This window comes from Ambystoma mexicanum, chromosome 2p (assembly GCF_040938575.1).
Source record: "Ambystoma mexicanum isolate Mex_15411 chromosome 2p, UKY_AmexF1_1, whole genome shotgun sequence".
Taxonomy (NCBI): domain Eukaryota; kingdom Metazoa; phylum Chordata; class Amphibia; order Caudata; family Ambystomatidae; genus Ambystoma; species Ambystoma mexicanum.
Genome location: NC_090923.1, coordinates 631,175,408 through 631,189,320, shown reverse-complemented (window position 1 = coordinate 631,189,320; position 13,913 = coordinate 631,175,408). Strand labels below are relative to the sequence as shown.

Here is a 13,913-nt window from a genome sequence, read left to right as displayed (position 1 = left end):
TCACAAACGCACCAGTCGGTGCGTGGATTTCATTTTCTTTACACCAAGCAGGGTACTAATGCTGTATATGTTTGACGGGTGTCGTAATTAATGTGAACCTATTCATAAATAAAGTTTACAAAAAAGTTATTAGCAATTCATTTTTGTGATTTCCTATGTACCTCCGTTTTACTGCTTTCCTATAATATATAATTGCAAACTCAAAAATCTGTAGAGGCTCCGCCCATTTCCGCAGTCCAACCATTCGCATTTGTTCATGCACTACATACACCCATTAAAAATAAATAGGGAGATTATGGTGGACAGGGAGCAGAACATGTCTTACCTCAGTGATAGGCTGCAGTGAAATGAAAGGGCAACATCTAAACTGCATGTGGAATAGTACAGATGTCTCCTGCCATGTGTGTGCCATTATCTGCCTATCAACCCAGATCACCCACACAGGATGTGATGTGGCCTTCCAGGGCCAGGAACTGTTGTATACCAGTTCAAACCACTACAGAGGGTGCATAGTTTGGCTCACAGAGGGCATGTGTGCACAATTCCCACTTTAGGCCTGCCTAGTGGTTTTCCCTGAAAAAAGGAAATCCCTAAAAAAGTGTTTGAGAGTAAATAAAGAAAAATTAAGTACATGGGGCTACCAGTGCAGTAAATTGGTTTGGATCCCTGGTGAAGCCAAAACTAAAATACAGCTGCCACCAGCTTACCCTAAAACCAATGTAGGGTGTTCTAATCTTTAGAAGCACCATTGGGCCTGAGATACCAGGACTGTATACTCTGAGTGATAAAGGTTTGCAGTGACAGGGGGACTTCAGTAGAAGTGCTATTATTCACCAAATCGTGATCCGTGACCAGAGAAATGCGGAAAAAAGAGAAAAAATTCATGGCACCCTTAAACTTACAGAATTCCCCAAAATTAAATGTCCTAATATCAGCTTTCATATCGAGGCTGTATGCTCTCTTATGCCTATCTGCCAAAGGGTGTGGGAGGTTTTTGTTCTTGCAACAAACGTCAGTTTTTTACGTTTCATCTCCTCCTGTCTCTTGGTAATCCACAGTGGATTGTCCCTTCTGAAGTTGTCAATTTTCCCTAATTCTAGTGCCGCTAATCTGACACTGCATTCTACTTATGTACTTAAACTGTAACTTGGAACATAAATAAAGGAACTTGCCCTCAAGACTTACCGACTCCAGCCTGTTCTAAATGAAAAGGCTACTAGACTCGCCCATTCTTTTCCCTTGAGGATAGATGTCCAATTTTAAAGGTTTTAGTTTGGGTCTAGAGCACCTTCAAAAGGGCGTTACACCCTGGGAGCTAGGTTGTTCTGGATCCTAGGTGTGATTTTACAAGCATCCTCGTACTTTGCTTGAACCAGTTCACTGTAAAGCTCTAACAATATTGGTTGTCACTAGAATTCAAAATGAGCACCTGACAAGAGGATCTTTGTGATTTTACCGGGGGTAAATAACCCGCAACGGAAATGACTGCATGGGAAATGCACACAATACAAAAATGTTTGTACATTTCCCATGCGGTCATTGATTATAAAACAACCCCAAATACATACACACACCCCCACTCCCTACTTACCTTTCATTCCGACATGCTGTGTCACTGCAGCGCCGGTTCCCTTTCACTTCCGTGATCTGGAACCTGTGCCGCCGGTGTTACGCTCACCTGGTTCCCACGGGGGCGTCGACCGGAACTGGGCCGCGGTTATTTCCACCAGCGTGACGTGTAGCGCCGAGATGACTGACTGGACTGGCCCGCTCAGCCTAGTTTGTCTGGCTCGCAAGAATATTCTTCTGCAAAGGAGAAGAGGAATTAACCACCCGTGGATTTGAGTGCCAACCCACCTTCCCCACTCCCGTTGTCTTCCCACAGATCACTCTTGATGTCCCCTCCTTAGTCTCACCTGATGGTTTGGAAGGATGAGCTCTCCATCCTGCGTCGACCGCAGGGGCGTGTTGATGACCAGTTACTTCACTGGCGTAGAGGAATTGGTGAGTTCCAGTATTGACTCTAAAGTCCAATTGTTCATAAGAGTTCAAATGTCTGCTCTTCACTCTGTCCGATTCCTTGCAGGTTGCCGATTAATCCACTCGAAGATTTCCAAATGGCACTCGGTAAGATTCAAGTAAGTCTATTGTGGTTTTCCCCTTAGGGGCCGGGGTACGGCGATGAAGCAGAGTAGACTGCGCCGACCCGAGATGAGGTGAGTACCTCCCATGGTAAATCAGGTAAGTCCTTGGGGGTAGCTTGTATAGCCTTAGAGAGTCCCCTTGCTCAGCTTGCTGTCTTTGTCTTCCTAGGTGTCGGAGGGTGGCCGCGAGATGGAGAGAGCGTGATGGAATGCTGAAGTACCGCCAAGCAGGTGAGTTCAGTGCGGCGCCGTAGGAATGCAAAGCGATGCTTCAAAGACTTCTGTCTTTCAGTTCCGTGGCGAAATGGATCAGGATTCTGGTAAGGATTAAAGTTAAAACTCCTGTTCTAACCTTTATCCTTCTTGTCTTCTTGTTCCAGGAGTCCCAGGACTGAAGCGGGCGTGGCTGAAGACTGGAGCTGCTGAAAACACGGTGAGCGTTACGCTGCAGCAAGCAGAATAACGCGAAGCACGTGTGGCTGTCCGGGCGTGGTTTAAATAGCCTTGGAAGAAGATCCAGGTAAGTATTCTTCCACAGCCCCACCCAAGTAACAAAATAGTCCCTTCAGTAAAATAGTCCCTCCTAAGCCTCATTTGGCTTGAGTCTTCATGCAGCATGGTCTGCCTCAGGTGAGTATGCAGCATGGTCTGCTTCAGGTAAATTATCAATAATGAGCCTGGCGCCCATGGCGCCAGGACTGACTTTATCTTTATGAGCCTGGCGCCATAGGCGCCAGGACTGTAACCAAACAGCCCCTAACTGGGGCTTTTGGGCATGCTCCAAGTGGCATGATGCCTGCTTCCGGGGCTGCTGGGCCTGGTCTGGTCTTCCGGGGGCAGGCATCATGACAGCCGGCTTTTTTTTTTTTTTTTTCAGGCAGCTGCAGGGATTCCCCCTGCAGCCCCCGCTCACAGCCTTATTTATTTAATTTTAATTTATACACTAGCAAAACGTACCCGCACTCTGCATGGGTTCTGTAGACGGGCCCTTAATAATCTCACTTTCTTTGATTTGGATTCATTTGTCTTTAGATTTTCAGTTTTTGGGAGGCATCTGGAAATAGAAAAGCATAGAAGTCTCAGTCGTCATTTGCGGGTCGCCTGGGTCTCCCTTGCTTCCCCCAAAATAAAAACATGTTTTGTTTTTTAAATAAATATAAGCTCCTGGGCTGTGGCCAGCGCCATGTGGCTCTTTGTTTCTGGAGTGGCTGGGTTTCTTGTTATGGCCTAATTTTTTAAAAAAAATTTAAACAATCTGCTGGTTCGACAAGTGTAACACTTTGAGCAGTGACCGTAAATAACAAAGATAAGTTATAACAAATAACGTCTTTCTGGAATTCTATACTCAAACAAGGGTTGGGAGTGCCCAAATAACTACTTTTTACAAAAATGTTGCTCTAACCTAATTTCGGGAAGGTGAGACTAATCAATAAGAAAAAGTCAGAGAAAGAGTTTCTTCAACAGTCACTCTAGAACGTCGCTACAAATCACATTTACAAAAATAAACTCTTAAACTCTGGGACTTTCTTCAGGAGTTGTCATCAGAAGGAGTTCAATGAAGACACATTCATTTGTTTGGAGACGTGACTGTTGATAAAAACAAGAAAAAACAAAACGTCAACAATTTTGCTTGTATGTTCTGGACACTAGCTAGTTGTCCAAGTGGACCCTCTGTCTTTTTACCTGGGAACACTAGTGCGAACGGACCTCTGTTGGGTTATATGTCAAATTATGGGCTAGTTAGTGGGAAATCAGTTTTTCTTCACCAGAACCTGTAAATCAATTACAGACGGGGGTATTAGTTAGAATTGCCATTTTCCTCATGCCAGAATTCTCCTGCTATTTTACTACAATCTAGCAAGGTTTAGAGACCACCAACTACCAGGAACTGGTTATTCCGTCTATTCCAAAATGTGTCCTTAATTTATCTTGGTTATCTTATAAGGATGCATCTTTCATTGTTCTTAAAATTACTATGGGTCATCATCCACCTACATAATACTTGCAAGGCTCAAGATCTTACCAATGGGTAAGTGCCCAATTCACAGAAGCAGTTTGTGCCCGTGCGAGTCTGGGTCACCAATCTTCTTAGAACCTTTTCTGGGGAGGCTTGTCCAAAGGATTTGTCGCTACGGCAGCCCAGGGCCAACTCTTGTTTCATTCAGCTCTACAGGGTAAAAGACACAGGGTATTAAAAAATGGGTACCCCTTAATTGATTACTTCTTTAGTTGTAGTCCTTCCTCATTTCCGCTAAAACAATGCTAGTAATAAGCTTTCTAATAAGTCAATGTTTACCCATTTTCTAGGGTTCTCTTCACTTAGATTCACTATTCTTCAATCAATGTTTGGAAGGCCTACCCAATTATTCAAAACACACTCATGTTAAATGTTCCCTTCCATTCTTACCTAGGCAATTTTCGGGGTTCAGTGTCCTTAATTATTTCCTTTCGCCATCTGCAGCTTCCAGCCGGTCTCGCAAAATGAGTCCTAGAGTGTTTATTACTTGCAGGGCCTTTAAGTAGGCCTCTCTACTGCTTGTAGAAACTCGTTTTGGCGCCAAAACATTTCAGGTAGCCACCATCTTGGAATGGTACCATAGGAATGGACATTGGTCTGCCATTTTGAATAACAACTAGTCCCCATCTCTCATATCAATGCCTCTATCTTGGAAAACCTTCAGTGCACATAGTAACAATGCCCGTAAATGGGAAAACAAACACTTGTTTTCAATCGAGGTCGATAGGCACATGGCTACCACCCTAATCTCTATTGTGCCGTACACCATCTTTCAAATGAAAATTAGCTGTCACTAAAACCCACTAGGTTGCCATACTGTGCGCATTTTGCGCTGTCTCGAATTGCGGCAACCAACTGTCGGCATTCGAAAAACCCTGACTTACGTGACGTTTCATATAAAAATTTCTATCAGTCATCGGGCCTAATACTTACATTCTATACCATTCCATCGCCTCATTGAGGGCCCTGGTGTCCCTTTGTGTCAAAAAAATAAGCCTTTGCTCTTTTACCAACAAAATCCTGCTTTTAATATATTGATTTGCCCCTTGTACTGTTAGCAGCACTGTCCATCTAAACTCCTCATGATTGTGTTTGTCAATGAAATGTTTCACCATCAGTGCTAAGCAACTTCTTCAAGCAACTTCTAGGTTCTATGATACGGTTTTAACCTTTCTAATGGTCTTCCCAATATGCTGCAAATTGCATGGGCACGTAATCATGTAGATGGCATAATCTGAATTACAGTTTGAAAACTGGTTTTGTTGCCATGGCTTCGGTAGACCAATGTCTACCTCTTTTGACGGCTTTGTCTGTTTACAGATGAAACACTAGCCACATGGGTAATGACCAATCGCTGGTTTTAAACACCAGGATTGCGTCAGGTTCGTGGTTTTTGAGCCCTTTTCTCTGAGCTTACTACTGCTCACCCGGTTACCAATAGTTGTTGACTTCTTATAGGCAAACAGTAGCATCGATACCTCAAGGTTGGTATCAGAAAACACTCTCCAGTGTTTCTGGACAATGTGGCTTATCTTCAAGCTCAGGTTTGTGAATGTATTAACACAAACCAACCGTTATGCAAGTGTTTTTCTGTTTATCTTCTAGGAGTGCATCCTGGTTGTTGTTCGATGCTCTTTTCATAGATTTCTTAATACGTTTTTAAGGTATCCTCTTTATCTTCTAGGAGTGCATCCTGGTTGTTGTTCGATGCTCATTTTCATAGATTTCTTAATACGTTTTTAAGGTATCCTCTCTTTTTTAATTTCTTGGTCAGTTTGGATGCTTTGTCCTCAAAGGAAGCTTGCTGACTGCTATACCTTTTGAGTCGTAAAATTGACCAAAGGGCAGATTATCCCTCAGATGCTTTACATGATGACTCTGGTAATGCAAAAGTGAATTCCTTTCCATAGGTTTATAAAAATGTTTCACTGAAAGGCAGGCTGCTTCATGAAAGACGGTCAAATCCAAAAAATCTATGGAATGTTTCTGAATATTGATGGTAAATTTTAGATGCCGGTTGAGCTGATTTAGTCACACTAAAAACTCATTAGCTTGGTCAAATGTCCCTGTCCAGACTACAAAAACATCATCAATGTAGCGTGCCCATGAGTGTAGTTGTTCAGTAAAAGGATGAGTTATATAAATATGTTCTTTCTCAAACCCCTCAATGTATACATTTGCTACTCTCTGGGCCATTGTGGCCCCCAACATGGTCCCTTCTATTTGCCATTAAAACATGCCTTGGAATTCAAAAGAATTCCTTGTTAAGGCCAACTCAATGCACAATAGGATAAAGGAATTTGGTATTGGATCCTGGTCTACTATATTATGCAAAATTTCTTACACTGTTTCTAAAGTTTTCTGCTGTGGAATATTCGTATACAGCGATACACTATCGAGCCCCAGCAGAAAAGACGTATTCACATCATATGGCAAATTCTCCATTTTTTTTATTCCATCTTTACTGTCTTTTAGATATGATTTCATATTCAGAACAAAACCCTCTAGGTAATGATCAGAACATTTTGGAAAGAGGTGCTGAGATAAAATTACTCCCTGAGACTATGGGTCTACCAGGGGGTTTAATGAGTGTTTTATGAATCTTGGGCACACCGTCAAATGTAGGAATCACTGGGTCTAGATTGTTAGTTATAACAAATGTCTTTCTGGAATTCTATACAATAATTGCTAGACTCATTAAAGGTTTATTCCAGGCACACTTCAGGGGTGAGTGACTGATAGTCTGTTCTTGAACACCTCAACCCAGCCTTTCATGAGGTCGATAAATGAGTACCAACACAGGTTGGGTGATATTGTATGTATATTTGTTCTATATAAAGTGCTTAAGGATAAGAGCTATATAATGACACATCATTATCATTTGGCCTTGGACATCTGCTCGCATTCACAGTAGTTTGCTAATGTGGGCCTATACACACTGATATTAACGATACATATGGTGATCCCTTCTTGTATGAAATGTATATCTCACAGTGATATTGTAACCATATTTTTTATAGTGTACTTAGGAACATTGCTATGTGATGCCACTTCTATTTTGTCATGGGGTTAAAGGTTCTGTTCCATCGCTTCCTGTGATGTCACTTTGGGTGGGGTCAACTGACATCACTTCCTGTGATGTCATCAGAGGTCGAGGGTCGTGTAATGTCACTTCTGCTACTCCTGGCATTTTGGTGAAATGACGTGCCTGATAGAAATTACACAAAATGAAAAGGTGTGCTGTGCATTGCAGTGTGAATATCTCGGGAAGGGTGCATCCTATGGCGTTGAAACTTTGTTTTTGAGGAATCCTCATGTCAAGATGCGTAAAATGAGCTTTCTCCTATCCTTCTACGACTGCATTGATGTTTGTCGATATTAGGAAACCGTTTCTTGTGTGAAGGGGCTGAAATCCAGGGAAAGGGGTGGGGTGTCCAAATGTCGGGTAGCCAGTAATGTCAGGAAGGTCCTAACAGCAAACTATGTATGAGGAACAAACGAACAGGTTTTCTGCTTTATATAGATATGACATTGCATAGACATTGCCGATGACTCGAACTGGTATGGTCGCGATGTTCATATTATTATTTTCAGTGTTCGAAGCTTACTTACCTGTAACTTGCCCTCTTGCCCTATGTTTTAATGACTGTCTCAGAAAATAAAGTACTATTTTCATTACATCTTTTTGTGGACAAGACAATCCCTTAAGTGTTGTACGTGGTATATTTTATTTTGAACCATCCTGCTTCTCCTATTAGTGACAAACCCTGTTGCCTAGTTGTGGGTCTGTTCCCCTAATCTCATGAGCACGAGGAGAGACTGTCCTAACAATCTCCACCCCTTTTGAGATTACCGACTACAGTTAGTTTGCACTCTATCCCACCTTCTCCTCCTGCTCTAGCAGTCTACTTGCTCCAAACCTAATAAAAAAAAATAACAATAATAATACTCCTGTTTAATTTCAACACTTTCAGGTTTCTCCCTGTTAAAAATAAAGACCTACTGGCATTGTGAATGTGGTTTTTAAACTGTGCAGTTATTTCCAGCCCCTGAAACGGTATATCACAGGAAATCCTGGTGAGACTCCATTTAATAACAGCTCTCCAAAAAGGGCAGTATAGTCTTTAAAGACTTGGGGCCTGATTCACAGAGCGTTTTCCAACGGGTTTTTCCCATTATAATGCGCTTCTGTGAATTGGGCCCTTAATGTGCCGAAATAGTCCAACAACTGGCCGGGCCAAAATAAAATGAGTACATGCTCCAGTGAACTATTGTGTGTGTAAAATGGAATTGAGCATAGTGCATGTGGGCGGAAAGAGGTCTATGCTACGAGAACAAAAATAACTATATTTTTGTTCTCGTAGCATAGACCTCTTTCCGCCCACATGCAAAATTATATTTTATCTTTGCATGGTTTCCAGCCCTTCCTTTTCTAACAACTGTCTGTCTTCCAGAAAAAGAGAAGCGGGAGTGCCAGTCTATCGTGGACATGCTGCGGGAAACTCTGGATATTCGGAATGCCACCATTGCATCTCTTCAGAAAGAGCTTGGCGATACAGACATGCTGTGCTCCGCTTTAAAGGTAATCCTGGCATTCGTCTCTGTATGCCATACAACTATAAATGGGTTTATGGTCGCAAATAGTAGGCAAATTAAAAGACTTGGCCCACAATCTAAACTTTGCACAAATGTACAATATTATATGGCCCTTGTCATACAGCCTACATGTACATAGAATGGGGAAAGAGCAATGGTTGGAATACAATCAATTAAATAGTATTATTTAGTAAAGACATGTAGTCCCATACAAATGCTTAGACTAAACCGAATGTAAACTTACACCTGAACTGCTTCATCCGTCATGGCTTGCCCCAAATATGAAACCTCTTCCAAATCATACAATGCAAACTTGGAATTAAGTGGGAAATCTGTGTCGATGGGCAGTTGATTTTACATGAATTACTTCTATGGGAATGAAATGAATAAACAAATGTCTGCCTGTGCTTACTGAAAAGCCAAGTAGAGTGCTGGAGTCAAAGGCCTACTGCACAAGGTGGGAAGGAGAAGTCAACCAGGCAGCACACAACCAGTACACTGCCACATTTAGTATTCAGATTACCATGTAAAAATGAACGTGTAATAACTGCAGTTTGATATTCTTTTTGTATGCGGTCTGTGTCCGTTTGGGAAAAGAAAGCAAAAATAAAATCTATAGTACAGACCTGAATAACATATTAAATTGCTTAACTAAGGGCTGTCCTGTAGGCATGGCCTAATAGTATCAAAGGAACTAGCAGAGTTTGGGACTTGTATTAAAGGCAATTATTCTCATGTGTCCTTGTTTGCTGGGCGTCGACTCTTTCCCAGTCTGTTTTAGACTCTGCCCTTCATTGTTCCATGGTCAATAAGTTGAGTATCATTAGACATGGATAGATGGACCTAGTAATACAGAATGTACAAGACTGAGGAGTCTGACATAAATGCAATATAGAACATGCCAGTAATCAAACTGAAATAAGAAATGATTAAGCCTTGAAGTTGGATGTTGAAGTATATTCCTTATAATCCTCTTCAATAGCAGTTCAGTTTCTAAGTTTTGTTGGGACCGTTGTTGGCAGAAGGGTTTGCCGCCTGCAAGTAACTTTGTCACTTGTTGTTTGTTTCTCGTAACGCCCCCTCCACCTCCCTCTGAGCCATCTATCATCCTTCTCATTAGCACTACCTACCTCTTCATGGTATATGCTGTTGTCCTTCTTAGAAACAAATGAAATTCCTAGAGAAGCAGCAAGATGAGACCAAAGCTGCCAAAGAGGAGGCCCGGCGACTGAGAAACAAAATGAAAGCCATGGAGAGGTGAGACTGCACGACTACTATGGTACAGCTTGGCATGATCTGCATTTCTGCTCCAATTCCATTGTTTCTCTATATCTTGGATCCATCCGTCCGTTGTAGTTTCCCTTGTTGGAACACAAGATGGAGATTAAAACTGCACACACGTATGGTAATGAATGCTTTTCCTGAATGACCAGTTTTCCATCATGGGAATCTTCATTGATATTTCTAAACATGAAATGTATCTGCCCATGTTCTGGATCCTTGAACGCATTTTAGTAAGAGTGCAACCTCTCTTGATATCAACAGATAAACCATACTGATCTGGTTCTGTTGTGGTTGTGTATGCCTTGCACTCCCTAAAGGTACATTGGTGCTAATTTCCAGCTGTTTTCCTCTTTTTCTTCTGTGTTTGAATGCTGGAAATCACTGAACAGCTACGCACGGTTTTTAAACCTTGAAATAGACTGGCACTTAAAGCCGGTCAGACTGCTGCAACAACCCATCATCCACCACAGTGATAGTTGTTTCATTTTGCTGTTCTTCAGGGCATGAATCCCTGTACAAGCTGTAAAGCATACCCTATTATAATTTATTTCTTAACATAGACAAGTTCTAACCTTTTTTTCCCCCCATGGTTTTATCGCCCTGTAGCCAACCTGCTTGTATCTGCTTTTTTGTATTCATCCCTTATCTAAAGGTCTTAGGAATCCTCTGTACCCAGAAGACATTGCGCTAAAGACAGAGCAGCTTGGCAGGAACTTATCAGTAAAAGTATTGTCTCAGTCTACAACCCAGAGGCCCAATATGCCTTCTCCAATGCAACCAAGGCTGTTTCATACTTAGGTGGACCTTTTGCCTCAAATCTCTAATGTGCATGTGGACCAATGGGCAGTGTAACTCTTGGATTTTGACCAGGTAGTTCTCCTGTAACTTGAAACTGTAATTCTCCTCCAGAGCAGTCTCCTCAACGTTTGACCTTCTTGGAGTAGACCGTTCCTAATCAGAAAAGGAGGATTAATGCATTTGGAGAAGAATTCCTGTGAAATGTTGCCAGCACGAAGAGCTGGCCAGGTTTTTAGTCTGATGCAGATTTCCGTACTCTCGTTGACTGTTCTAATTTCTGGCCATTAAATGAGTGATAGTCTCAATTACTATGTGGTCTAGAACTAGAGGCTGTGACTAATCACTGGATGCCATCAATTCTCCCAAGGAGGTAAACCCTTTCTCATGAGGCCAGGGAGATGAGGCCGCTACCCGATAGTTCGCTTAGGGGTGGTATAATGTGGGAGGATCTCATGGGGAGGGACTACCCCACCCATCCGATATCCATCCCCATCCAAGGAGAATGTTGATCATCAAGGGTATACCCCTTATAAAAACATCAGACCACCAAACACTCCAGCTTTTCCTTCTTCTGCTAACCTCTTTGTAGACAGTAGATCCATGTACTGTTGTAAAGTAGACTACCTCAATCTTCTGGAAAGTACTGAGACAAAGAATATCAGGAACATGGGTAATCCAAGTACCAGTACGGAATGGGACACAGGAACAATGAAGAGCAATACCAAGAAGGAACTGCAGCGGTGTAGAATTCCATGAGGTGTGGTTCTTTTTACACCGTAAAAACTAAAGGACTACCTATCGTGGAGACACAGCCAACCAGTACAAGAGACCGAGAAGCCTGAAGGAGACTCAGAGAAGGCCAGGATGGAGCCGAGAGCAGTCTGCTCCCAGAGTCACGAGGACACTGGGACTCCTTTTCCTGAGGGTGTCTAGGCGGTGCCGGGAGGCTGGCAGACGGTGACGCGAATGCAATAGGCAGCGTCCATACAGTCGGTCCAAGGGCTGGGCAGGAGATTCGAAAGGTGAAGGCACCGAGATGCATACACAGCATACAGAGCCGGAGAGAGACCCCAGGAAGAACTGGCCATCCACCCAGGGAACAGACAAGGTAACAGGAGAATTGTGGGAATCGGTAGGGCTGGAAGGTTCAGGAGGCAGAATCCTATACGGACATGAATCATCTTCCTCGTGGCAGTACTTGGCAGGGAAGAGGTCCAAGGTGGCAAAACCAAAGAAGAGAAACCTGGGTAGGTATCCAAACCAAGAGTCATAAGTCATCTTCCTTGTTCCTGTACTTGGCAAGGAAGTGAACCAAGTGGGCCCAACCAAAGAAGAAACCCACCAGTGGAGAGCAGTTATTTCCCCTGGTTGAAAGAGATTGCTTTGTAATTATCAGGAGAAGGGAGTCATTCTCCTGGCAACTCTGACCAGGAGGAACGTCCAACAAGCCTGGGGAAGGGAGTCATTCCCCTGGGTCTTTGAGACGGAGAACAAACGCCAGGAGAAGGGAGGCACTCTCCTGGCCTACCAAGGAAATATTGTGTGGAACGTTGACCATGGTCCAGGAGAAGGGGAGAGACCACCTCCTGGGACCAGAGCCGTTCTGCTTTATTCCTTAGTTTATAATGTAAGGAAAAGTAGTAAGGTTTTCTTGATGCAGGACGGTGGACAAGTTTACTTTTAACAGACATCCTGACTGTTTCCTTAGATCTTTAGTTGAGGCAGGGAAACCCCTCGTAGGAATAGGGAAGATAGGTTTTCTCTTGCTTTATTTTTTCCATAAAAGACTTTAGCCCCAAACATGCCACCTTTTGTGTCATTCTTTCTTCTGCACCCTCACATATGGTGTCAGAAGTGGGATCTGACCTAGTTGATACAAACTGGGGACTGTAGCCATGGTTTGACCTCTTCAATAGCGACAATTTTACAATACAGCCTGGAGAAAGACAGCTCATACCAACTGACTTAGTCTTAGCACCCCCCCAAGGGTACATACATCCAATTGGTGTACAAGTCCAGTCTCTCTTGGAAACACGGTCTGGATGTAACGGCCAGGCTGATGGACCCAGATTGCCGGGATGATGTCCAAGTTCTACTTCAGAACCGTAAATATTCTTATGTAAAGACTGGGGAGAAAATTACCCAGGGAATTTTAGAAAATTCCCTATTTCCCAAACCTGTAGAAATCCAAGACCTAACGGAAATAGGAACCAAAGGCTTGGGGAGGCTGATGAATATCCACCCTCTTAAGTAGAAACGCCAAAGCCCCACACAGAAGAAAGTGAGCCTCAGATAATTCCCAATCTAGCGTTGGCCCAATACAGTGACCCTATTCTCGTCAAAGCCTTCCTCAAAGTAGATCCAGAGGATGAAGGCAGAAGTGAAAGATGGGCCATTTTTCTTTTTTCCTTTTTTATTAAAACAAGGGTTGTTATAGCGAAGCACCAAAGAACGATCCCCTCAAACCCAAATAGTGGTCCCAAGAAGTCCTCGAAGGGTAGTCCTCGAAATAGCACATGCTCATTTTATTTCGGGACATTTGGGGATGGCAAAAACACAGGTACAGTTTGTGAGTAGGATTTACTGGCCAGGCGTCTATGCAGAGTTTTGTCACTACATGTTCCCTCCTTCAAAAGACCACTCCACATAACCCTCATTACAACTGTTGCCTATAATGGAGGTCGCTTTTTCTCGAATATGGATGGATATAGTTGGCCCATTGGAACATCTAAACTTGGGAATAGATGCTTGTTAGTCTTTCTTGACAATGCCACACGTTGCCCTGAGGCTTTCCCGTTGAGGAGCAATACACCTCAGCGATCTTAAAACACTTGATCCCTTTTCTATCACAGGTGGGCTTCCCAAAAGAAATGTTGACAGACCACGGAAACCACGTTTGAGTAAGATCATGGTGGAAGTAAAACCGATTCTGCAGATAAAACCATAAAGACCTCTGTCTATCACCCCTAGACGGATGGGTTGGTTTAATGCTTTAATAAGACCTAAAAAAGTGTTTTGAAGTCATTGTTAGAGGCCAACAACCGTGTTTAAGACATGATGATGATTCCTTGGGC

At 42.9% G+C, this 13,913-nt stretch overlaps 1 protein-coding gene across 2 annotated transcripts in view; it reads left to right on the top strand.

Moving 5' to 3' along the window:
* The window catches only part of TRAIP (TRAF interacting protein), a 535,773-nt gene that overhangs the window by 173,196 nt on the left and 348,664 nt on the right, over positions 1-13,913 (top strand). For both annotated transcript variants that reach the window (XM_069644161.1, XM_069644162.1), the window contains exons 5-6: positions 8,616-8,743; positions 9,920-10,014. In XM_069644161.1, the coding sequence (XP_069500262.1) occupies positions 8,616-8,743; positions 9,920-10,014 (223 nt within the window). The remainder of the gene's footprint in view (positions 1-8,615; positions 8,744-9,919; positions 10,015-13,913) is intronic.